Source organism: Microchirus variegatus, assembly GCF_963457635.1.
Source record: "Microchirus variegatus genome assembly, chromosome: 19".
Classification (NCBI taxonomy): Eukaryota; Metazoa; Chordata; class Actinopteri; order Pleuronectiformes; family Soleidae; genus Microchirus; species Microchirus variegatus.
Genome location: NC_139820.1, coordinates 928,265 through 952,689, shown reverse-complemented (window position 1 = coordinate 952,689; position 24,425 = coordinate 928,265). Strand labels below are relative to the sequence as shown.

At 44.6% G+C, this 24,425-nt stretch overlaps 2 protein-coding genes across 2 annotated transcripts in view; both read right to left on the bottom strand.

Moving 5' to 3' along the window:
• Positions 1-564: 564 nt before the first annotated feature.
• On the bottom strand, positions 565-2,235 carry LOC310940574 (tripartite motif-containing protein 16-like; the record flags this gene model as incomplete). The annotated part of the gene is made up of 1 exon (XM_083905563.1): positions 565-2,235. The coding sequence occupies exon 1, from the start codon at positions 2,230-2,232 to the stop codon at positions 565-567; it is 1,668 nt and encodes a 555-aa protein (XP_083761689.1). The 5' UTR covers positions 2,233-2,235.
• Positions 2,236-4,799: 2,564 nt separating this feature from the next.
• Positions 4,800-24,425, bottom strand: part of ttbk1a (tau tubulin kinase 1a) — a gene marked incomplete at its 3' end in the record, with an annotated part of 27,479 nt that continues 7,853 nt past the window's right edge. Inside the window, exons 4-11 of the mRNA XM_083905561.1 lie at positions 24,331-24,423; positions 24,092-24,246; positions 22,397-22,610; positions 22,133-22,305; positions 20,946-21,286; positions 19,787-19,971; positions 5,307-6,730; positions 4,800-5,217 (exon numbers count right to left, since the gene is read on the bottom strand). Coding sequence (XP_083761687.1) covers positions 4,800-5,217; positions 5,307-6,730; positions 19,787-19,971; positions 20,946-21,286; positions 22,133-22,305; positions 22,397-22,610; positions 24,092-24,246; positions 24,331-24,423 — 3,003 coding nt within the window. The remainder of the gene's footprint in view (positions 5,218-5,306; positions 6,731-19,786; positions 19,972-20,945; positions 21,287-22,132; positions 22,306-22,396; positions 22,611-24,091; positions 24,247-24,330; positions 24,424-24,425) is intronic.

Here is a 24,425-nt window from a genome sequence, read left to right as displayed (position 1 = left end):
TTCTCACAATTCTGAAATCACTCTGACAATTCCGAATTTTTTCCCTCAAAATTCTGACTAAAATATAAAGATTCTGACTTAAATATAAAAATTCTCACTTAATCTCACAATTCTGACTTTTTGCCCTCAGAATTCTGATCTAAATTCAAACATTCAGATTTTAATCTCAAAATTCTGATTATAATCTCAAAATTCAGATTTTAAACTCAAAATTCTGACTTAATTTCCTCATAATTCTGACTTAAATCTAAAAATTCTGACTTTCAGCTCAGAATTCTGACTTGTTTTCCTCAGGATTCTGATTTAAACCTACTAATTCTGACTTTAAGACTTAGACATGTCACCAGATGATACGATAACGCTCATGGACTGAGACAAAGTGAATCAGTCTCTCTCTTTTCAGTTGATGTTAGGCCAGAAGGTGGCGATATTGAGTCATTTTTCTGCCGCTGCAGAATACAAACACACATGAACTGAGAGTTTGACAGTAGTTTGAATGGTTTGTTTACCTTTGAAGGTTGTGGTCTAACACCTTTAACTCACTGTTTCTTACAGAACTCCAGACTATCTGATTTGACAGAACTCAGCTGTGTCTCCGTAATAATAACAAAGCCTGACTCCAGCATAGAGAGGCTGAAAAAACCTGGTCTGGACTCTGTGGATCAGAGTCATGGTGTCAGAGACTCTGTAGAAGGACAGAAGACCTGCTCTGTGGTCCAGGTAAACTCCCACTCTGGAGACGACAACATCTGAGACTTTAGTCACGATGTTGTTGTGAACAAACTGACAATAGTTTTTATAACACTCTAAACTCCAAGACGAGTCATTGAATCCAAATCTGCTTTCAAACCCTGATCTGCTGATGTTCTCATACGTCACTGCTACAGAAGCTCCTCCTCCTCCGGTCCACTCCACCTCCCAATAACAACGTTCTCTCAGACTCTCTTCACTCAGGACCTGATGATAATAACCGGTGAATCTGTCTTTGTGATCAGGATCAGACTGATTTCCACTCCTCAATGTCACCTTTCTGTTTACCTCAGATAAAACCAGATCTCTGTGAACTGTGTTTGGATCCACTTTGATTTCCTGTGAATATCTGAACAACTGAGCTCTGGTCTGTGGTTCTGGTTTCAGTAAAACATCTACTTCATCCACAGCCACTGAGATGTTTGTCCACGTCTGGGTCAGGATGTCCTTCAGTTGTCCTCTGAGCTTCACCACAGCTGCCGTCACGTCCTTAAAGTGTCTCAGAGGACGGACGTTGATGGAGTGTGTAGATGGACTGAGTGCTGACAGTGAGCCGTAGTTGAGGAGAAACTGGATGTGGTCGTGTGTGAGTGAGAGCTGCTTCAGTTCAGCTTCTCTCTTCTTCAGCTCAGTCTTCTCCTGCTCAAGCTTCTCCTGAAGATCTTTGACTCGACTCACTTCAGTTTCCTGCTGGGATTTGATCTGCTGCTTCACCTCAGAGCTTATTTTCTTCACGAGACGCCTTATCCCAGTGAAGATCTCGTCAGTGTCCTTCACAGTTTTATCAGCAGAGACAGTGAGGTCCTCCACCTCCTGTTGAAGGACCTTCACGTCTCTGTCTATGTCCTGGACTCTCTGCTGGACATCTTCTTGACTCAGATCCAGCTCTCTCTGCTTCTGCTTCCTCTCTGCTGCAGCTGTGACTGTGTCGTGGTCTTTGTGTTGGTCCACAGAGCAGAGATAACAGATACACTGCTGATCAGTGCGGCAGAACATCTTCATCACCTCGTCGTGAAGAGGGCAGATGTTCTCCTGGAGGTTCTTGGAGGGCTCCACCAGCTTGTGCTTCTTAAACGCAGGTGATTGATGATGAGGCTGGAGATGTTCCTCACAGTAAGAGGCCAAACAAACCAAACAGGACTTGAGAGCTTTCAGTTTCCTGCCAGTGCAGGAATCACAGGCCACATCTTCAGCTCCAGCATAGCAGTGATGAGCAGGAGCAGCGTGGAGTCCAGTCTTCTTCAGCTCCTCCACTAACTCTGCTAACATGGTGCTTTTCTTCAGTTCAGGCCTCGGTGTGAAGGCCTCTCTACACTGAGGGCAGCTGTAGATCTTCTTCTCTTCCTCTTTGTCCCAGTGGTTGTTGATACAGTTCATACAGTAGCTGTGTCCACAGAGAAGAGTCCCTGGATCCTTCAGAAGATCCAAACAGATGGAACAGCTCAATCGCTCTCGCTCCAGCTGATTTGTTTGCTGTGCCATTTCACCTCTTGGTTACGATGACTGTCTGGGTAGAACTTTCTGGGAAGCAGAACTGATCTGAGCTGAGCTCTACTACAACTTATAGTGCAGTGGGCGGAGCCTGTCACCTGCCAGACGCTATGAATGTCATAAAACGAACAAGCGACGATCAGCACTTCAAGCTGGACTTCAGTCGAGGTCAAAGGCAGAAATTGTCTCGCTGTCAGAGATAACATTCAGATCAGCACTGGATTAAACTTTAACTTTATACTGCACCCAACAATGCAAAAACTACCTGAAATAGCTTAGTCTTTGTTTTGCCCTACAATAGTCTTGTTCTTGCCTGACCTTATTCTTGTTCTTGGCCTACCATGGTCTTGGTCTACCTAGGTCTTGTTCTTGCCTGACATAAGTCTTGTTCTTGCCCTACCATAGTCTTGGTCTACCCTCGGTATTGTCCTTGCCTGACCTAATTCTTGTTCTTGGCCTACCATGGTCTAGGTCTACCTAGGTCTTGTTCTTGCTTGACCTTACTCTTGTTCTTACCCTACCAAGGTCTTGGTCTACCTAGGTATTGTTCTTGCCTGACCTAAGTCTTGTTCTTGCCTGACCTTACTCTTGTTCTTGCCCTACCATAGTCTTGGTCTAACCAAGTTCATACAGTAGATGTGTCCACAGAGAAGAGTCCCTGGATCCTTCAGAAGATCCAAACAGATGGAACAGCTCAATCGCTCTTGAGTTCTTTGCTGCGCCATTTCACCTCTCTGTAACGACGACTGTCTGGGTAGAACTTTCTGGGAAGCAGAACTGGTCTGAGCTGAGCTCTACTACAACTTATAGTGCAGTGGGCAGAGCCTGTGACCTGCCAGAGGCTGTGAATGTCATAAAACAAATAATCTGTGATCAGCACTTCAAGCTGGACTTCAGTCGAGGTCAAAGGCAGAAATTGTCTCGCTGCCAGAGATAACATTCAGATCAGCACTGGATTAAACTTTAACTTTATACTGCACCCAACAATGCAAAAACTACCTGAAATAGCTTAGTCTTTGTTTTGCCCTACCATAGTCTTGTCCTTGCCTGACCTAATTCTTGTTCTTGGCCTACCATGGTCTAGGTCTACCTAGGTCTTGTTCTTGCCTGACCTAAGTCTTGTTCTTGCCCTACCATGGTCTTGGTCTACCTCGGTCTTGTCCTTGCCTGACCTAATTCTTGTTCTTGGCCTACCATGGTCTAGGTCTACCTAGGTCTTGTTCTTGCTTGACCTTACTCTTGTTCTTGCCCTACCAAGATCTTGGTCTACCTAGGTATTGTTCTTGCCTGACCTAAGCCTTGTTCTTACCCTACCAAGGTCTTGGTCTACCTAGGTATTGTTCTTAACTGACCTAAGCCTTGTTCTTGCCTGACCTTACTCTTGTTCTTGCCCTACCATAGTCTTGGTCTAGCCCTTCCTTGGTACTGGTCTTGACTTCGTCTCACCCAACCTTCCCAGCCTCTCTGATCTTGGTCTTGGTTCTGTATGCTTGACTTTGTTGAACGAAGACCCAGATCAGACCCACATCCAGTGGGTGAACAGTGAGGATAATAATGACAGGACGGCCTCTCACATGATCAAGACTTTACTTCACAGTTCAGTGCCCATCAACCCCTTCACAAACACATCACAAGCCCCGACAACCAGCCGGCCTTTTGCACCGTCAGCCGAATCCAAGCAGGTATAATGTCCTCTCATGGTTAACCCTGTTTTTCTCATGCGCTAAAAAAAACAGGCATAGTGCCAACACATCGGAACAGAAAGGTAAAGACTTGAAATTTAGACTTTGCTTGGCGAGATAAAAAATAAATATGTCTTTATGGGAAATGATTCTATTATATTCTGTACAATTCAGAGCATAACGAAAATAAAGACACCCAGAAAATAGATTGAATTAAGCATGCCCATTGTCGCACCATGAGGAGGAGGCTAGCAGCCGAGCAAATATTTTTGTGTTCACATCCATCTCTTCTTTTTATCCAAGACTATAATGAGTACAGGGTATAGTTAGAAATCTCTTATCATAGTTACATAGTTCAGGCATTCAAACCAGTCCAATGTGTTTAATTTTTGGCCAATAAGAAGGAGTACTACATCACATCATTTTAAAGGTACAGATCTTGTACATACTGTATCATCTTCCCTCTACAATTCAATGTATTTCGCGGTAGACTTCACCATGCAATGTGACACCAAGCAGGGTTACTGTTAGTAAGAGAGTAGTAGAGCTGTGGACAAGCTGGGAGTGCTATGTGGAATCAGAGTCTCTGTAACTGGACTGTTTTCGCCTCCTGGGATCAGTTAGATTGGGGATTGGCCAGGGAGCAGCAGATATAATCGTAGCACCATGGCACCAAGTCAAGATTACTGGAAGCCCATGAGAATTGTTCAAAAAGCTGAACATGGAACAGAACAAAAAAGAATCAGAGGTCCGTATACACTGAAGGGTTTAAAGGAGGTCACAGTCTAATATGGAATCAAGCGAGAACCTTTGAGGCGAAAGCTTGTCTGAGGACTGATTATACACAAACGCGCCTCAGCAATGTGTCTCTTTGTATTATCTAGCGGTCACTGGTTTCTCCCTGGCCTTTGTTTTCCCCTTAGTCACAACAACGGCTGATTTGGGCCTGGTCCTGGCGGACACGGCGCCGGAGGACGACTGGGCGGCGACGTCCTGCGAGGCGCTGCGCCGCATTGTCACGGTCGCAGTCCGAGGCGGCAGCATGGGCACGGTCGGCGCTCGAACCGAGAGCGGCTGCCTGGACGGACATGTCCTCTGTGGAGAAGGGCTGTCAGTCCTGTGGTGGCTGGAGCTAAGGCTGCGCCGGGTACCAAACAAGACTCGCAGGGGCATTCGAGGACTGCCCGATGTGGCGGGGCCAGCAGTGGGACGGGGACACAAGGAAGAGGACCTGGGTGACATAGGTACGGATTTCCGTTGGCTGCTGAGAGTGCTAAGTCCAAATTTCTGATTCCTGTGGACAGAAGAGTAAAGTGTTATGTTCATTCAAACCATACCAACACTAAAACATCAATTCACTAACGGGGAGAAACAGCATCATACCCATTGGCAAAAGATGGCGCTCCTTTGGTAGTGCCGGAATCTGGAAAGGACATGGGAGGAGATGTGGCAGCAGGCCCACCCGGAGGCCTCTTTACGGGGGTGACAGGCCGGGGGATCCTGCTCCTGCATTCCTTGGAACCCTGTTCTACGGTCGGCTTAAGACGGGAGCTTCTTCTGGACTCGTCCGAGGTATGCGTGTCCTCCTCGGAGCCGGCAGTGGACAGAGTCTCAGAAGCCCGCCGGCGCTCGTCGTCCCCGGACGACAGTGACGACGACGTCCCGGACAGCATCCTCCTCCTGATCCAACGACCCTGTTGCTTCTGGACCAACATACGGGCCAAGTCCAGCTGCCGAGCCCTCTGCCGAAGCCGAGCCCGAGCGGAGAGGGAGGAGGACAGTTCAGACCCCGAGTCCTCTTCAGAAACAAGTACCGGGATCCGGCTACGGATTCGGGGCCTCGCGGTAGCTGGTAGCGGTGACGCGGTTGTCTGTAGCTTTGCGACTTCTACGTTGTTTTCGTGCACTGGTGACGCTGCTTCCAAAACGGGCTCCAGAGCCTGAGCCAGGATGGACGACAGACCGATCTCACTTTTGCTGAGTTTGTCCACTTGTGCAATTTGATCGGGCCCCTCGAGCGAATCTTCCGTCACAGGTGTTCCCCCCTGCTCGCAGGTGTTATCCTCCACAGCCGATTCCTTCATGATGGCCAAGACTTCCCTGTCGCTCTCCTTCGCGGAGTGACCGTTGGAAGACATAACATTGAGGTGCGATGTCTCTGCAATGTGGATAAAAGTGCGCTCGACTTTGGTGAAGGGTGGCGATGCAGGAGCGATGGGAGTGGAAGGTCTCAGGTCCGACCTGAGCGCTGGGGACAGTCGGCCGGTCTCGGAGGGTTCAGGCTGCATCGCCTCTCCGACCAGGAGGCGGTCGGTATGCGAAGTGGGGGCGGACGGTGTGGCCAACTCACCTTCTAGCCCATGATCGCCACCAGAGGGAGACTTGCGGGTGTCTCCGGGAGAGAAGAGGACGAGGGTTTTGGACGCGTCCTCCAGGTCAGGGTCTGCATCGGCGGCCGAGGCGAGCTCCCGCTGCACCCTCTGGTCCTCGGCCATGAGCGTGGAGGGCGCAGCTTCCTGGCTCCGCTCGGTGCTTTTCTGACTGGCCTCGCTGTTGGACTCGCTCTTCGTGACGTCGTCATCCTTGGGCCCCGCGGGTTCCGGGACTTCCTCTTCCTCCGGCGCGGCAAAGCTTCTCCGCGGAGGCAATGTGCCGGTCAACATGACGGTGAGGAAGTCCGCCCTCTTGGCCTGGAGCTGGGGCAGGATGTGGAAATGCTCCTTCTCGTCACTCTGGCCCTTTGTCCGGTAGTCGGGGGAGGTCGGCGGCGGCAGCGGGGTGCTCTGCTCCCCGGGTGGCGACAACACCTAGGAACCAATGCGAGACAACTTTTGATTACCACGGGGGATGACTCGAGAATTACACAACACCGAACACAAACATTATGGAGGAAGTTTACGAAACATCGCAAAGGATTAGCAACCGTTTACTGTAAAAACAACACTTGACATGCTGCATTCGATGAACTCCGCGGTCCCGTTGAAATTCCACGTAAAGAAAGACGATGAGGTCGTTTGTATTTGCCCCCAAAACCATTTTAATGTCATTTTGGTTGTACACAAGCTTTTCAAGATTGTCTAGATTACATACATTGATATAAAAGGCACAAAAAATGCATTGCAGAGTTTATCGTTAGACAGCACGCAGTCTGATATCCGGTGATTTTTCAAGTGTTTCCCTTCATAAAGATTTAACATAGAGCCTGTACATACATACATACATACATACATACATACATACATACTAAACCCCCCGCTAATTATCATGCTATTAGAGATTAACTGCAAACGCCGTGACTTTCTACATTACTGTATATATGTACACATTTATCATTTGGATTTACAAAAAGGTTTAAAATACATGCTTCAAATTATACAAGCAGTACTGTACAGTCGTGTAGTGATAGAAAAAAATGCATTATACACGTGAAAAGACGCTCGCGAGGTCGCCGCCGCGTTGGGCTAACGCCGCGCTGGGCTAACGCCGCGAGCTCTTTCAACCTCTTCACCTCCACCACAGACACCCTAACCCATTATTGCGAAAAACTTCGATAACTTTTTTTTTTTTTTTTTGTCGTCCACAGAGTCGCGTGATTGTTTTCACAGAGACATATTAACGGCGCCTTGAAAATTCCGAGATGACTTTTATTTAAATGTCGTATTTGCGACTAAGGGTTTCTTGCTTGGCAACTTTACGACTCGAACTTGTCGCGTTCCAAACTCCCCGTCTCGTAAAAAACCACGTTATATATACGAGTCTCATTTGACAGCACCATACGCTCAAGATGCTGTTAGCCTAGCTTAGCACAAAGACCCGTAGCAGGGGAACAAGATAAGCGCTGTAAAAAACATTTTTGATGTACAATGTTTTATGGAAATGCAAATGAAAAATTCTGCAATATGTCTTCTTTTGTGTGTGTAGTGTGATTAGCCTAGCCAAATTAAAGCTAACGTTAACTCGCTCACAACTAGTTAAGACGAACTGGTTCCGTCTGCTTCCTGTCTTTGTGCGACGCTAAGCTAACTTCACTTGCTCTCTGGACAAAGAGACCAAAAAAAAAAAATTCAATCTTCTCAGAAGAAAACAAATAAAAATTATTCACAACATCTGCTCCCCCCCCCCCCCCCTCGCCGCCTCCTCCTTTTAACCGGTGAATATGTAGCTAGCTAATGACGGACGGGTTTAACAAAGCTAACACCCAAAGACGACAATGTCTGTACCTAACCTGTACAAGATCACCCTGTTTTCATAAAGTTCCCGCATAAACACAGCAAATATGCGATTGAATGTACGTTGGGGTTGGTTATACTCTGCTGTGATAAATGAGGTATATTTCCAAACTGTTTATGTTACAAACGCACTCAAGTGACGAAGGGCTAATAAAAAAAACAAAAAACGTGAGGCGTCACATTCACAGTATCGTTGATGAGATGGAAAATCACTTTCTCCCGCTAATAACGACAACAAGAAGGGGCCCAATGTCCGGTTTGACCGGTAAATTTAAATACTGCATCAGTTTGTGCAGCTAAGCTAATACGAGACTCCGCCACAAGAGGTCCCGTTAGCAGGTTTTTTTTTTTGAGGACGTCAGTGAGCAATATTTGTCTGGAACGCGCTGCTAGCCTTTGGAGCGTTTCACGTAAAAAGGTTTGACGCGCAAATTCCGGCAAACTATGATGTGTGCGAATGCACATGCTAATGCACTCATAGCGTTCACGTCGACAACGAACGCTCCATGTGACGTTGCTATCCGCCATCTGTGGCTAGCATATACGTGAGCGCGTGGACTGCGTACGAGGGGAAGTGTGCGACGCAGGACTTTTGACGCAGACCATCGTTTTAGTGCGACTGGAGCAGCGAGCGTGAACTGATATCCCTGCAGAAACACGGAAAACATGGCAAACTGGCAAATCCGCCGCATGCTAGCTGGATGTTTGCAGGGTACAATTTAGCCGTGGAGCGCCTTGGTTTTGGTACAGTACGGTACGCGTTTTTTTTGTGGGTTTTTCTGCGTTTCCATTAGGAATAGTAACAAAAATAACCGGGCCAGTTCCGATCTTTAGCACCCTTCCCCTTGGGGTGACCAGCGTGAAGCAGTAGAGAACAGTCCGGGTAGATCCACCAAAGACGACCCCCTCAGACCGTTCCCGTACAAAAATTTTGGCGGGAAAAATAGAGCTGCTGGATGTCCTCCTTTGTTGTCTTGCATTCCATGCTACGCGGCTATAACGGCTGCACCCCTACAAACCGTACCGTACCAAACCGTACACCTCCCACTTCCAAGAGGCGTGACCGGATGATCTGGATGACCATATGCAGAGCAACGGAAAACATGTCAACAGGCGAGTAAAAAACGCTATTTAGCTAGCATTTACATCGGTTTTGTTGGCCGTTTGCCACATCCGAGTCAGATTTACATGTACATCCAAAAAAACAGCACGCATTCTGTCGAGAACGATCGGCTCGCAGCGTATAAAAAAACAAGATTCACGATGTCCGAACAGCAACGACGACCTCGGCCACTCGCAAACGAACCGTGACCGTGGCAGAATAAACCCGGCGGCGATATGAATGCTTTCGAGTCCTCGACAAACTTAACAGTTTTGATCCGCGATCTCTTTTATCCGTTATTTACATTAGTTTTTTAGTTTCACCGCCGTTGGTGTCGGTTAGCGGTCGGAGGCGCTCGTCGTGCGAACGGCAGATCTCATGCAAAGTGTGGCCACAGTCGGGAAAACAGTCAAGTTTTTGTACGGCACTCCGTCTCATGTGCTGCAGATATTTATTTATTTAAAAAAAAAACAACAACAACAACAGAATACGCTGCATTTCCACGGCTGAACGTGGCGCAGCGACACGGCAACAACACATCCATCGGTGACAATCTCGTACGGGGAGGTGAATCGTTTTTTTGCGAGCGTGCAAAATAAAGTCAGCAGCTAGCACACTTCGTACATTCTACGCGGGGGGGTCGTGCTGTCGCGTTACGCTAAAGATGCAACGCGTGGCGGCGTCCTGAAGTTAGTGCGAAGCGGCGCGGAAAAACAAACGCAGAAGCTCGTCCTCGTCCAACGTCTCCTGCTCGGGACGAGCTAATGCTAATGCTAATGCTTAATGGAACAGCAGATGGTGCATATTTAGTAAACGTAGCCCTTTTTTAAAACACATTTAGAGAGCAAAAGTTTGGCCTCCTTTTGCACAAAATGGCCGCCCTAGCTCACGTCGGGGTAACGAGATAAAACCGGCCCCCCGAGGCACGCGCTAGGACTTTTAAAAACAAACAAAAATGTTTTTTGGATTGGTATAAGTGGGACTCTAGAGCTGCTACACTCTTAGATATAAGGGTTCTAAAAGGGTTCTACTACAAGGGCTGAGGTTCTACCTGGAACCATTTGCTTCAAAGGTTCTTGGTAACACTAATGGTTCCAGTAAGAACCATTTTGATCCAGAGAACCCTTTAACAGCCCTTTCCTGAATAAAGGGTTTTTAAAGGGGTTCTTGGTGGAACCCTCCAAAAGGGTTCTTGGTGGAACCCTCCAAATGGTTCTTGGTGGAACACTCCAAAAGGGTTCTTGGTGGAACCCTCCAAAAGGGTTCTTAGTGGAACCCTCAAAAAGGTTGTACCAGGAGCCAAAAAAGGGTTCTCCTATGAGGACAAGCCGAAGAACCTGATATGGTTCTACTTAGCACTTGTATTTCTAAGAGTGGATCCTTGCGACCTGATCTAGGATAAGCGGTTGACGATGGACGAATGGATGGATGTTTTGGTACGACATTAGCCGCTTTCTCACGTGAATTTCTCGTACTTCCGTACGTCTTTTGAGACGTAATTTGTTTTGACGAGAGGAGAATTTTAGCTAATCTCTATTCACACCGGTTTCTCCGTCATCGATCGGAATTCCCGGAAGTGCTTTTTTGTTTTTACGTCAAGATGGAAGTGAAACAGCTGAACTTCAGCCATTTTCTTTGACCTCGTTGACCTTAAAATTGCCGTTGCCAACGGCGTTGCTTTCACAGCTCAGTGGTTGTTTTTCATTTGATTTCTCACATTCATTTACAAATTTTACGATTCACTTTAAAACACTTTAACCACCTGGCAAACGCGCTTAGCTCTGCGCTACGTTTACGATGTTTGCCCTGAGCAGTTTAACTGGTCCTGGCCGTAAAGTTCGTTAATGAGCCTTAAAAGGTTTCCGTCAATCCCGGCTGACACCGGGGGTAAAAAAGGCTAGCGCGGGCAAGCATTAGCGCTCATACCCGCAGTCAATTTGAAGTGTCCAACGAAGCTAATGCCTAATTTTCGCATGTTTTTGGAGAGTGGGGATGAAGCTAGCGTAGCTAGCGAGAACTAGCCAACGATGCTAGCCACAGTACAAGCAAGGTTGTGACAAATTCTGAAGCAAGGAACTGGAATCCAAAGGCTTGACGAATCAAAACCTAAATTCTGATCTTGCTAATGAGCAACTTGAACCACATTTTATAAAGTTATTATTATTATTATTATTGTTATTATTATTATTTTGGCTGTAATATCCAAATTTCACTTATTGCCTCCGTGTTTTGCATCCATTAAAAGCCTTTTCTGGTGAACTCCGCGATAAAGTGCAGTAACAGTAAAAATCCAGCGGAAGCACAACGTAAATAAGACGACAAAAAAACATGGCGACGCTACAAAAACAAAACCCCAGTTATAATTATCAAGAATTATGACGCTCACACCAAACACACGATAAAACCCTTTTACCGTGGAAGACCTGGATTGAACTCAAACGCAGCAGAGTGAGGCTTAAGCCGGTGACCTGCTCCGGCTTTGATTAACCGCGGCTCCTTATCTTGAGATTATAACATATTCACTTGTTGAATCGGCTCATAAAGGCTTTGGACTATGTCCTAAATGCTAACATGAGCATTTCTAACAAAGCTATCGTGATTAGTGTTGACGATGTTCACCGTGTTAATTCCACGTGCTAATAGAAGCAAAAAGCAAACAATACATAGGACAAAAAAAAAGCATGCTAGCACTGTTTTCTATCAATGTCGATGCTAACATTTTTAATGTTTGCTCCTTTCACTGTGTTAAAGCCACGCGTTAGCATGCTAAGATGTGCTAAAAAGCAATTGAAACAGAACCCAGGCAGTGTTGATGAACTTTTTCTAAAATTTAGCAACGCCAATGCTAACACGCTAGATGTTTTGCTATGTTAATCGCTGATGTTTCAGCTGTTGTTGTTTTTAAAGTGCTTCATAAATAAAGTTGGATTGGATGTTCGCCATGTTAGCATGCTAACGATCGAGCCACAAAATTAGGGAAGTGATTGTTAGTTTTGCTAAAACCTAAAACCTAGCATGTTTGCCGCTGTCGTGTTTAACGTTCACCGCGTTATAACCGAGGTAGTTTGATGTGTGCTAGCATGCTAACAAGCACTTAAAGAAAGTAATACACACAACTAACGTGCTCAAATTTAGCATGTTGTCATCGCTGTCACTTTCAGCATTGCGAGTGACATTAGCGCTATCATATTTGTTGACTAAGTTGGCTCCGCGTGTGTGTTAGCATGCTAACATGTGCTAAAAGCAGGTATTTGGTCTTTGAAACTAAAACTAAAAACTGGGCAAATGTACAAACTCTTTGCTGGACGATCAAAATTATTTTGAAAGTCTTAAGATTATTCGTAATTATTAAAAATATTATTGTTATAATCTCAAGATACAAACCACAGTCACGCAAAAGACAAACAAACAAACAAAAAAACAATTTTGTAGTAGCAGCGGCTAATGTTCTGATGTCAAAATCCTGAAATGAATTCTCTGCACAGGCTGACTTAGTTATACATATATGCATATATATACATACATATATATATATATGTATATACACTTTTTTTGTAAATATATTATGATTTGTGGATTTATTTGTTGAAATTTTGTATTTTCTTTTTTTCCGGGGGAAATAAAGTGGGTTTTTTTTGTGTTATTTTGTCAAACATTCGGGCCACCATACTACACAAACACACATACACAGCACGGCAACCTCATTTTTTTGTCGTTAACGTCATTAACAACATCATCACGACCGCAGTGAAGTGTGTCGGTGAAGACGCGCGTCGCGGCGTAGCGTAGCTTAGCGGAGGCGTGACGGACGCAGAAAGTCGCAAAAACCGTGATGGGCGGGGACGACGGCCCCTTCGTTTTGGCGGGAAAAAACGCGTGAGAAACCGAACAAAGTAGCGTTTGAAAAAAAAAAGCAGCATAACAGTAACAGTCTGTTTCACACTTTCTTCCTCTTCATCATCGTCGTCTTCTTCTTTTATCACAGCGAAAAATAGCAGGGAAATATTCAGTTTGACAGTGTCCCCCCCCCCCGGCCCCCGACCCCCCTAGCAGTCTGCCGCGTGTGTACGGCCGTGTGCAAATCAGGTTTGCAGAGAGGCTTTTTTTTTTTTTTGTATTTTTGTTTGTTTGTTTACAGTTTATTGCATGAAAAATATTCGCCTTCGTCGTCACTTTCATCCTCTTCCTCTGCGCGAGACGTCCGCGGTAGAGCTACGTGAGTGTGTGTGTGTGTGTGTGTGTGTGGGCGTCAGTTATATGGCTTGATGTGGTCGTTATCTGTCAGTGTGCTGTTTACGTTATATATGTCCATATATATACATATATATATATATATGTATATATATGTACATATATATGTATATATATGTATATATATATGTACATATATATATACATATATATATGTACATATATATGTATATATATGTATATATATATGTACATATATATATACATATATATATGTCCACACATATATATGACAGGGGTGGTCTAAAGACCCCAGGGGCCCCCAAAAATTACCATTTGTTTTTTCTGATTTTTTCATGATTTTTCGCATTAACAAAAACGTAAGAGTGAAAGTTTCATATTTTTTGTGACAATTAAAGCTGCCACATAAATGAATAAATAAATTAAATAATAAATAAATTACTAAATTTATTAATATATAAATTACTAAATAATTGTTTTTATTAATTAATTCATTAATGAATTAAATAATGAATTAAATAAATTAAATAATAAATAAATAAATTAAATAATAAATGAATAAATTAATTGAATGATTGGTTAATTAATTAATTAATTAATTAAATTAATTAAATAATAAATAATAAATAAATTAATAAATTAATTAAATAATAAATAAATAAATTAATTAATTAATTAATTAATAAATTAATATAGTTAATTAAATAATTAACGACGTTAGGTTCCATGAACGCATTAATTACGAAATGTGGAATTGGGACTTTATTTTGAAATATCGCTCAAAGATCCACATTCATAAATCAAGTCATAGAGTGCAGTACACAGGTGGGGCCACCAGGGTGCAAACATTATTTGACCAACCCCGCTCTATATACTGTGTATATATGCGTATATACATATAAGTATATATATATATACATATATATATATTTGTGTGTGTACGTGTATGTGTGTGTTTGTCCCTCAGCTGCTGTTCTTGTTCATCAGCTTCGCTAACATCTGCTGCAGCTGCGTCCGCGACACGTTCAGGACCGAGTGTCTGCTCCGCGGGCTTCCGGGCGCCGGCAGCGTGCCGGCGTTCCGCCGCCGCACCGAGGCGGCCGTGATGTGGGCGGGGCTGCTCTCGGCCGAGCGGCTCCTCTGGATGAAGCTGCCGCCGGCGTGCGGGTACTGCTCCGTCTCCAGCGTGGACGACGAGAAGACGTAGGAGGCCAGCCTCCTCAGCTGATTGGGCCGCGGCTGGTGCCGTTGGTCCTCGTCCAGCTGCAACAGACCAATCAGAGAGAGGGAAGCGCGAGAGGCGTTAACCGAGCGGGAAACAAAGAGACCCGTTAGAACAGAAACAAATAAATTGCTACGTTTCTCTACAACTAAACAACAACAACAACAACAACAACACCTGCAGCTGATTGGTCAAAGCTCATGAGGGGGAGGAGCCTCAGGTCTACAGTTACAGCTAGGGACGGGACAATATCGGATATCGGATGTTATCGCACGTTGCGATGCAACGCACGCGCGATAACGTCGTCATGGTGCGCGGCTGTTATCGCGATAACCGTGATTTAGGAAATTCACCAAATGTTGTTGTCGCGCGTCAGCATACAGTGGTGCCACAAGGGGGCGCCTGCACCACGAGTCATTCCACGACAATCGTAATTTCTAATGTTTTCACTCTTAAAAACAACATACCCTGACTAACGTCACCATACAAGAAAAATAAAAAAATCACCTTTTTTGTGTCACGTTTGAAACATATTTTTGCAACATTATGTAAAAAAAATTTTTTTTGTAATTTAGTTCAACTGTTTTTGGAATATTTCAAACTTTTTCCGTCAAACCTTTTTTGCAGAAAATGTTTTTTATTGTGATGTGTTTTTTTTTTATGTAAGTGCCATATTTTTGTAAAAGTACAAAATGTTACAGAGAACAGTAATTTAGTTAGAAACTTTTTTTTAAACATTAAAAAAATCGTCATAAGATATTTAAAAAATGTGATGTGATTTTTTTGTCAGTATATTTTTGTAATATTACAAAAAAAAAATTGAAATGACAAAATGTTACTAAAATATTTTATAAAATTTGTTTTGTCATGTTAGAACATATTTGAGCAAGTTTCTGTAAAAAAAAGTGATTGTAAGTGATTTTTTAACATTTTGTAAAAAAATTTTTTTTAACATTTTGTAATAAAAAAAGTATTTTGTAACGTAGCATATTGTAATTTATATTTTTTGTCATTTTGAAAAAAATAAAAATTTAAAACATTTGTATAATGGTATAAAAATAAAATAAAATATGAATTTGTAAAAATTTTGATTTGGGATTTTTTTTTAAACATTTTGTAAATAAATTTTTTTTTTGACATTTTGTAAAAAAAAAATTTATTTAACATTTTGTCAAAAAAATATTTTTTACATTTTGTCAAAATAATTTTTACATTTTGTTAATTTTTTTAAACATTTTGTAATTTTGTAATTTTTTTTGTAATTTTAAAAAAAATGTAAATACTGTATATTGTATAAAAACATCTTCAAAAAGCTATTGTATATGAAACAAATACATTTGTACTAATTAATCGATCAAGTTTTTTCTTTTTTTACAATTATTGCAATAATATTGTAAATCGTAAATTGTTTTTAGGATCGTCATGAAATATCGTCCCATACGTAGTTCAATCTAAAAGACGCTAAACAGGAGCTACAGTGTGTTAGCTGTGTGGGTTGCCAGATTGGTCGTACGAGCGTCCCCCAAAACCACAGAGAAGCACTTTAAAATCACAGAGTCACAGAGTCACTGCACACACCGGGTCTCACTAAACTACAACAGTTCTGAGTTCCTGATTCTGTTTCTGTTGCTTTGGGGAAAAAAAGGAAATCGACGTTCCACTGGTGAACAAAACAGGAAACACAAAAGAGAGATGGAGTCATCAAGCACGCACAACACAGACACACAAAACAAGAGAGGAAAAGGAAGAACAGAAAGTGAGTGAGAGAACAGAGTTAAAGGACTAATCCTAAACTGTGCTTACCCCGAAACATCACTTTATTTCTTCTCGTCTTGTCCCAATGGTCCCTCGCTCTGTTCTCTGTCTCCTCAGGTGAGTCAAACTTGACATACTGTGTACTTTTACAGCGATAGGTTGAGGGGGAAGGGGGGGGGGGGAGGGGCAGAGGCGTCAGTAGTTATGTGGAGGGCGGGGCAGGGGGGGTGAGTCGGGGGGGGGGGGGACTGGAGAGGAGTAAAAAAGAGAATGGCAGTCGGCGGCGGCGATGGCGGCGAGCTCGCTCCGAGTCGGCCGTCACGTTAAAATCAAATAAATGCATCGGCGGCGGCGGCGCTAGCTAACGTTTAGCTCGAAGGAGCAACGCCGCGATATTTTCGACCGTAAAATGGAAAAAAAAAAACAGCGTTCCCAGCGTCACGTCCAGCACCCGTATGTGTACGGAGGGCCAAACACGACTCGTTTCAGTGAGTAAATTAAAAGTGGTCACACACAAATGTTCAAAATCAACCAAAAAAAAAAGCATAAATGGATTAAAAAATTATTATTATTTTTTTTTTTTAAATCAGACCAAGGTGTCAGTGTCACAAAAGTCCAAATTAAACGCGACGCCGGCGCGGACGCATGTCAACCGTAAATGCAAAACGTAAATGTTCCAGCTTGTGAATCAGCACCCACGTGTATGGAAAGCCAAACATGACACGTTTTAGTGAATGAATAAATAAATAAATAAGAACATGAATAAATTAAAAGTGGTCACAAATGTTAAAAGTCAACCAATAAGCAAAAATGGATTTAATTTTTTTTTTTAAAAGAACACAATCAAAGCAGAGCTTGCTAACGTTTTGCTAACGTTTTGCTAACGTTTTGCTAAAGAATGATGTAAAAAAAAACAACAACAAAAACACACCCATGTATGGAAGTCAGACCAACCGACATAGGTATATAAATAATAAAAAAGATCAAAGGAAAAATAAAATTGTCAAAACAAACATTGAAATTGAAACATGTACGGAGGGCCAAACCAGACATATTAATAAATAATCAAATGAATCAATGAGAGCATGAATAAATTAAAAGTGGTCAGACACAAATGTTAAAATTCAAATTAAAAGCATAAATGAATTAAAATTCTACCCTAAAATTTTTTAAATAAACCAAGAAATCCTTCAATCCTAAAAATTAAACCACACCCATTTGTCAATGGTGGAGTCTGGTGGTAAAAGACAGGAAGTGTTTCAAAGTGGAGGAGAGACGCCTCGTACGGAGGCCCAAACCTGACAAATAAGAAAAAGTCAAGAAAAATGAATAAAGGAATTAAATCACACCCATGAATGACATTTGGTGTAAAAAAAATTAAAATAAAAAATAAACGTAAAATTCAATAATTCCACGTTTATTTTTCTATAAAAAACCATCTGTACAATTTCTCCATGGGGAAGAACCATTATAGCACAAACAAATACATGATTTTACTCTAGCGCCACCCACAGGACAAACTAAGTTACTTCGAGTTACACTCGTACAAGTTAGAGCTACGATATCGCGCGGCAGAAGCTACGCTAACTGTGCCGACAACCGACGACCTCCACACACTGACCTCAGGACCTGAGCTTCAGCTTATATAAAAACATCACAGCGTGTGTGTGTGTGTGAGTGTGTGTGTGTGTGTGTGTGTGTGTGTGTGTGTGTGTGTGTGTGTGTGTGTGTGTGTGTGTGTGTGTGTTTACAAACACAGCAGAACAACAATCGAAAGCGTCAACAACGACCTGCGACACGTAAACATCTCACTCATCCAGGTCATAGTCATCATCAGGAGTTAGCCGCGGGCTAACGGATTAGCTCTCAGTTAAGAAGTTGCCGCAGGGCTAACTTCTGACGACAATGCAAAAAAGTTATGAAGAAGAAAACCAAAATAAAATGTTAAAAAATATATAATATATGTATTGTATATATTTATATATATGTTTACTTTTTTTTTTTTTTTTTTAAGTGTAAAATTTGTATCTGATGTTGGTCGAGGAGAAACAAGATGGCGGCACCGTTCACACGGCGCGGCGGCACAAACTGGGTTTTTTATCGTACGTGTGTCACATGCAGCCGCGGAAGAACCGAAGCCGCAAAAGTCGCCAAAAATCGCAGAAAGTCGCTTAATGGGCTAATTACGTTTGATGCTAACTCACATCTAGCTGATCGGCATGATTACTTCAGCAAGGTTAAAAAGAAATAGCGATAAGATATGAGTAAACTTCGCACGAGGAAGTAATGGAAAATAGGCTAATTAAATTTGATGCTAACTCACATGTATGTCTAGCTGGTTAGCATGCTAACTTCAGCAAGGTAAAAAAGAACAACAATGATAAAATAAAAGTAAACTTTGTGTGAGGAAGTAGTGGGAAAAGTAGGCTAATTAAGTGTGATGCTAACTCACATCTGGCTGGTTAGCATGGTTACTTTCGGTTAAAAAGAAATAGCGATAAAAGTAGTGGGAAAAGTAGGCTAATTAAATTTGATGCTAACTCACCTGAACGTCTAGCTGGTTAGCATGGTAACTTCAGCAAGTTAAAAACATCAACAACGATAAAATAAGAGTAAACTTTGCGCGAGGAAGTACTGGAAAATTTTGGCTAATTAAGTGTAATGCTAACTCACATCTAGCTGGTTAGCATGGTAACTTTGGGTTAAAAATAAATAGTGATAAAATATGAGTGAGCTTTGCGCAAGGAAGTAGTGGAAAAAGTAAGCTCAGTAAGTTTGATGCTAACTCACGTTTCTACTGTAACAGCTCCTTATGCTAATGTTAGCGATAGAGCAAAAGAGGAAACATGTACAGCTGGTGCTGAATGAAGGAATTCATGTGTTCATCTTGTGTCAGAGCATCTAAACGACAGTTAGCGTAAGGATGGGGCCGTGTTAGCGTGCGGCGCACCGTTAGCTGCCAGTGTTTGAACGGAACGACTGCATGTGACACAAAAAAAATTTCGTCCACACAGACACAAAATTAAAGGACAAATCCAGCAGGAGTCCATGTTGGGGGAAATGTCATTGGCATCAACGCCACAGGAAGTCGGCCATTTTGAATCTGGCGTCCATTTCGCTAATTTTCGCACGTTTTTCTAAATGAACAAACTCGTCTGAGCGCAGTTTTGGAGGTGAAAACAAAATCTGTCAATCCAAAAACAACTTTTTGACTTTAAAAAGCCGATAATTTATCGATTAAAGAAACATTTTCAACTGTTTTGATCGATTGAGTATTGTTGTAATCGTTAGCGCGAGGACTCGGGCTGGATTTGTCCTGTTTTTGGCTAGCTGATTCTCTTACCGGTCTTTGCGGTCCTGTGGGCTCCGACTCTCTCCGGCGCGGGCGTCCCGACGGCAGCGAGTGACAGGGCGACTGGGCGGGGCTACCGCCGCAGCTCCTCCGCGACGCCTCCTCCTCGGTGAGCGTTAGCATGCCGCGGCTGCTCTCCCTGGTGTGAGTCTTTGGACGAACCACCAGCTCTGCTCCTGCAGGGGAGAAGACGGACAGGGTCGTGAGGATACTGAAAACCGAAAACCTCAAATGCCGATGTTAAAGCTCGGCTACGCGAGTGCGGAGGAGCTAGCAAAAGTGGGTCAACGGCGACTAGACGTCGAAGCTCCACCCTCAAAACAGCGAAAAGTTGTGTTTTTTGGTCACGTTAACATTAGCTTTATGTTTTTTAGCATGGTTAGCGATGAAATTCATAACATGGTCATTTCAGTCACAGTATAACATACATTACCGTGTTTTTGGTAGCATTAGCGACATGTTAACATTAGCCTGATGTTTTTTTTAGCATGGTTAGCGATGAGATTCATAACATGGTTATTTCAGTCCCAGTATAACATACATTACTGCATTTCTTTGTAGCATTAGCTTCATGTTTTTTAGCATTGTTAGAAATGAGATTCATAGCATGGTTATTTCAGTCCCAGTATAACATACATTACAGTGTTTTTGGTAGCATTAGCGACATGTTAAAATTAGCTTCATGTTTTTTAGCATGGTTAGCAATTAAATGTATAACATGGTGATTTCAGTCACAATATAACATACATTACTATGTTATTTTGATAGCTTTGGCGACATGTTAACATTAGCTTCATGTTTTTAGCATGGTTAGCAACAAGAATCATAATGTGGTTATTCCATTCCCAGTATAACATACATTACTGTGTTTTTGGCTAGCATTAGCATCATGTTTTTTTAGCATGGTTAGCAATGAGATTCATAACATGGTTATTTCAGTCCCAGTATAAAATACATTACTGTTTTCTTGGTAGCATTAGCGACATGTTTTTGGTCATGTTAACATTAGCTTCACGTTTTTTAGCATGGTTAGCATCGACATTCATAGCATGGTTATTTCAGTCCCAGTATAACATACATTACAGTGTTTTTTTGGTAGCATTAGCGACATGGTTAGAATTGACATTCATGCGTACGCTCGGCCTCTCACCTCCGGCTCTGAGCCTCCTCCTCTCCTCCTGCTCCTCCAGGGGGCGTAGCTCCTCCGGCTCCTCGTCGGTCGTCCCTGACGTGGTCGGCTGGAAGTCGCGCAGCTCCGTCTCCTTGTCGATGATCACCCACTCTTTGCTGTCAAAGTCCTCCTCCTCGGCCAGCGGGACGGAGCGGATGAAGGCGTTGCTGTGCGCCTCCTGGTCCACGGACGCCACCGACACCTCCTGGCGGCCGCTGGCCTGACGGTCGCCGCGGCAACCGGGGTCGACGGACAACATCTGAGCCGGCTGAGAAGAGTAGACGTGACGCGACGGAGAGCCGAGCATGTCCATCCTGGATCTGTGGGACACGGTGGATCAGTGAGGAGGTCTGGACTTCAACAATGTGAGTAATGATGGAGTTCTAGGCAAATAATCTCAGATTAAAAAAGTGTGAGCAATGATGGAGTTCTAGGCAAATAATCTCAGATTAACAAAATGGGAACAATGATGGAGTTCTAGGCCGATAATCTCAGATTAAAAAGTGTGAGCAATGATGGCGTTCTAGGTTGATAATCTCAGATTAACAAAATGGGAACAATGATGGAGTTCTAGGCAGATAATATAAAGTTATAAAGTGTGAGCAATGACGGAGTTCTAGGCCGATAATCACAGATTAAAAAGTGTGAGCAATGATGGAGTTCTAGGCAAATAATCTCAGATTAAAAAGTGTGAGCAATGACGGAGTTCGAGGCAGATAATCTCAGATTAAAAAGCGTGAGCAATGATGGAGTTCTAGGCCGATAATCTCAGATTAAAAAGTGTGAGCAATGATGGAGTTCTAGGCAGATAATCTCAGATTAACAAAATGGGAACAATGATGGAGTTCGAGGCCAATAATCTCAGATTAAAAAGTGTGAGCAATGATGGAGTTCGAGGCGGATAATCTCAGATTAAAAAGTGTGAGCAATGATGGAGTTCTAGGCAGATAATCTCAGATTAACAAAATGGGAACAATGATGGAGTTCGAGGCCAATAATCTCAGATTAAAAAGTGTGAGCAATGATGGAGTTCGTGGCCGATAATCTCAGATTAAAAAGTGTGAGCAATGATGGCGTTCGAGGCAAATAATCTCAGATTAAAAAATGCTAGCAATGATGGAGTTCTAGGCAGAAAACCTGAAAGAAAACCCTGAAACAGACGTCACCTCTGTCCGTAGGCGTCGGCTCGGCCTTCAGCCGCTGACAGGCGGTCGGATTCCGGGCTGTTGACCCGACGATATCTCAGCGACCGACCCTGACCCGTCGGCGACTCTGGGGCGCCGCCTCGGACCGGTGACACCGGACACACGGCTCGCCCCGCCTCCTCTTCCTGAGCCCCCTGAAGAGTGACAGGAAGTCCAGATTATTTAAAAAACTGTCTTTTGCCGACGCGAAACGCTACGAAAGAACCCAAAAATCAGAGCGCGGACCTTGTTCAGGCTGATCCTGAGTCTGTTGCGGTTGAAGTCGGTGTCCTCCCAGGCCTCGCCCGTCTCCGCGGCGTGCGGCGGGGCGCCCGTCTCCCCGGGCGGTCGAGTGGGCGGGACTGGAGGAGCGTTCTCCTGGTCGCTGAGATGTTCGTCCTGCAGAACGTCGTCAGTGTTCTCGCGCTGAAGATCTCCAGGAACCGGCGTCACGATGGCTCTGTGGGCCCAAAAAAACAAAGATGGTGGAGTTCTGGGCGGCTAATCTGACTTTAAAAAGTGGGAGGAATTATGGATTTGTAGGCGATCGAGTAGATTTAGACATCAAGCTAATTTGTTGCCAAGCAACAGTGTTCTCCTGATTTCACCAGTCGGGCCTAAGGTTCTTACCCCACCATGGCGACGGTGAGTCGGGTGTTATGCTAAGGTTCTGGCGGCGGTGGGTCGGGTGCTGCGCTAAGGTTCTTACCCCACCATGGTCAGCGGTGGTTTGGGGTGTTATGCTAAGGTTCTGGCGGCGGTAGGTCGGGTGTTATGCTAAGGTTCTTACCCCACCATGGCGGCGGTAGGTCGGGTGTTATGCTAAGGTTCTTACCCCACCATGGCAGCAGTGGGTCGGGTTTTATGCTAAGGTTCTTACCCCACCATGGCGGCGGTGGGTCGGGTGTTATGCTAAGGTTCTGGCGGAGGTGGGTCGGGTGTTGCGCTAAGGTTCTTACCCCACCATGGCGGTGGTGGGTCGGGTGTTATGCTAAGGTTCTGGCGGTGGTGGGTCGGGTGTTGTGCTAAGGTTCTTACCCCACCATGGCGGCTGTGGGTCGGGTGTTGCGCTAAGGTTCTTACCCCACCATGGCGACGGTGAGTCGGGTGTTATGCTAAGGTTCTGGCGGCGGTGGGTCGGGTGCTGCGCTAAGGTTCTTACCCCACCATGGTCAGCGGTGGTTTGGGGTGTTATGCTAAGGTTCTGGCGGCGGTAGGTCGGGTGTTATGCTAAGGTTCTTACCCCACCATGGCGGCGGTAGGTCGGGTGTTATGCTAAGGTTCTTACCCCACCATGGCAGCAGTGGGTCGGGTTTTATGCTAAGGTTCTTACCCCACCATGGCGGCGGTGGGTCGGGTGTTATGCTAAGGTTCTGGCGGCGGTGGGTCGGGTGTTATGCTAAGGTTCTGGCGGCGGTGGGTCGGGTGTTATGCTAAGGTTCTGGCGGAGGTGGGTCGGGTGTTGCGCTAAGGTTCTTACCCCACCATGGCGGTGGTGGGTCGGGTGTAATGCTAAGGTTCTGGCGGTGGTGGGTCGGGTGTTGTGCTAAGGTTCTTACCCCACCATGGCGGCTGTGGGTCAGGTGTTGCGCTAAGGTTCTTACCCCACCATGGCGGCGGTGGGTCGGGTGTTATGCTAAGGTTCTGGCGGTGGTGGGTCGGGTGTTGTGCTAAGGTTCTTACCCCACCATGGCGGCGGTGGGTCGGGTGTCAAGCTAAGGTTCTTACCCCACCATGGCGGCGGTGGGTCGGTGTGGCGCTAAGGTTCTTACCCCACCATGGCGGCGGTGGGTTGGGTGTTACGCTAAGGTTCTTACCCCACCATGGCGGTGGTGGGTCGGGTGTTATGCTAAGGTTCTGGCGGTGGTGGGTCGGGTGTTATGCTAAGGTTCTTACCCCACCATGGCGGGGTTGGGGCGGGTGTTATGCTAAGGTTCTTACCCCACCATGGCGGCGGTGGGTCGGGTGTTGTGCTGTGGTTGCGTGGTGGCGGTGGTGGACAGCGTCACGTCGCCGCCTCCCTTCTCCCAGTCGAAAGGCTCGTTCTCGGTGATGATTCGCTCCTTCATGCTGTTCTCAAACACCGACATCAGCAGCTGGACACAGCGAGGACACGCGTTAATCTCGTTAATCTGAGGCAGAGGCGTCCGGCGGCAGATCGACCACCTGACGGTGCATACCTGGTAGTCCGGTTTGGTGTAGTAGTCCAGGGCCAGGACGTGGTCCAGGAAGATATTGAACTCTGAAGGCATGTGTTTGAGCAGCATCCGGTGGT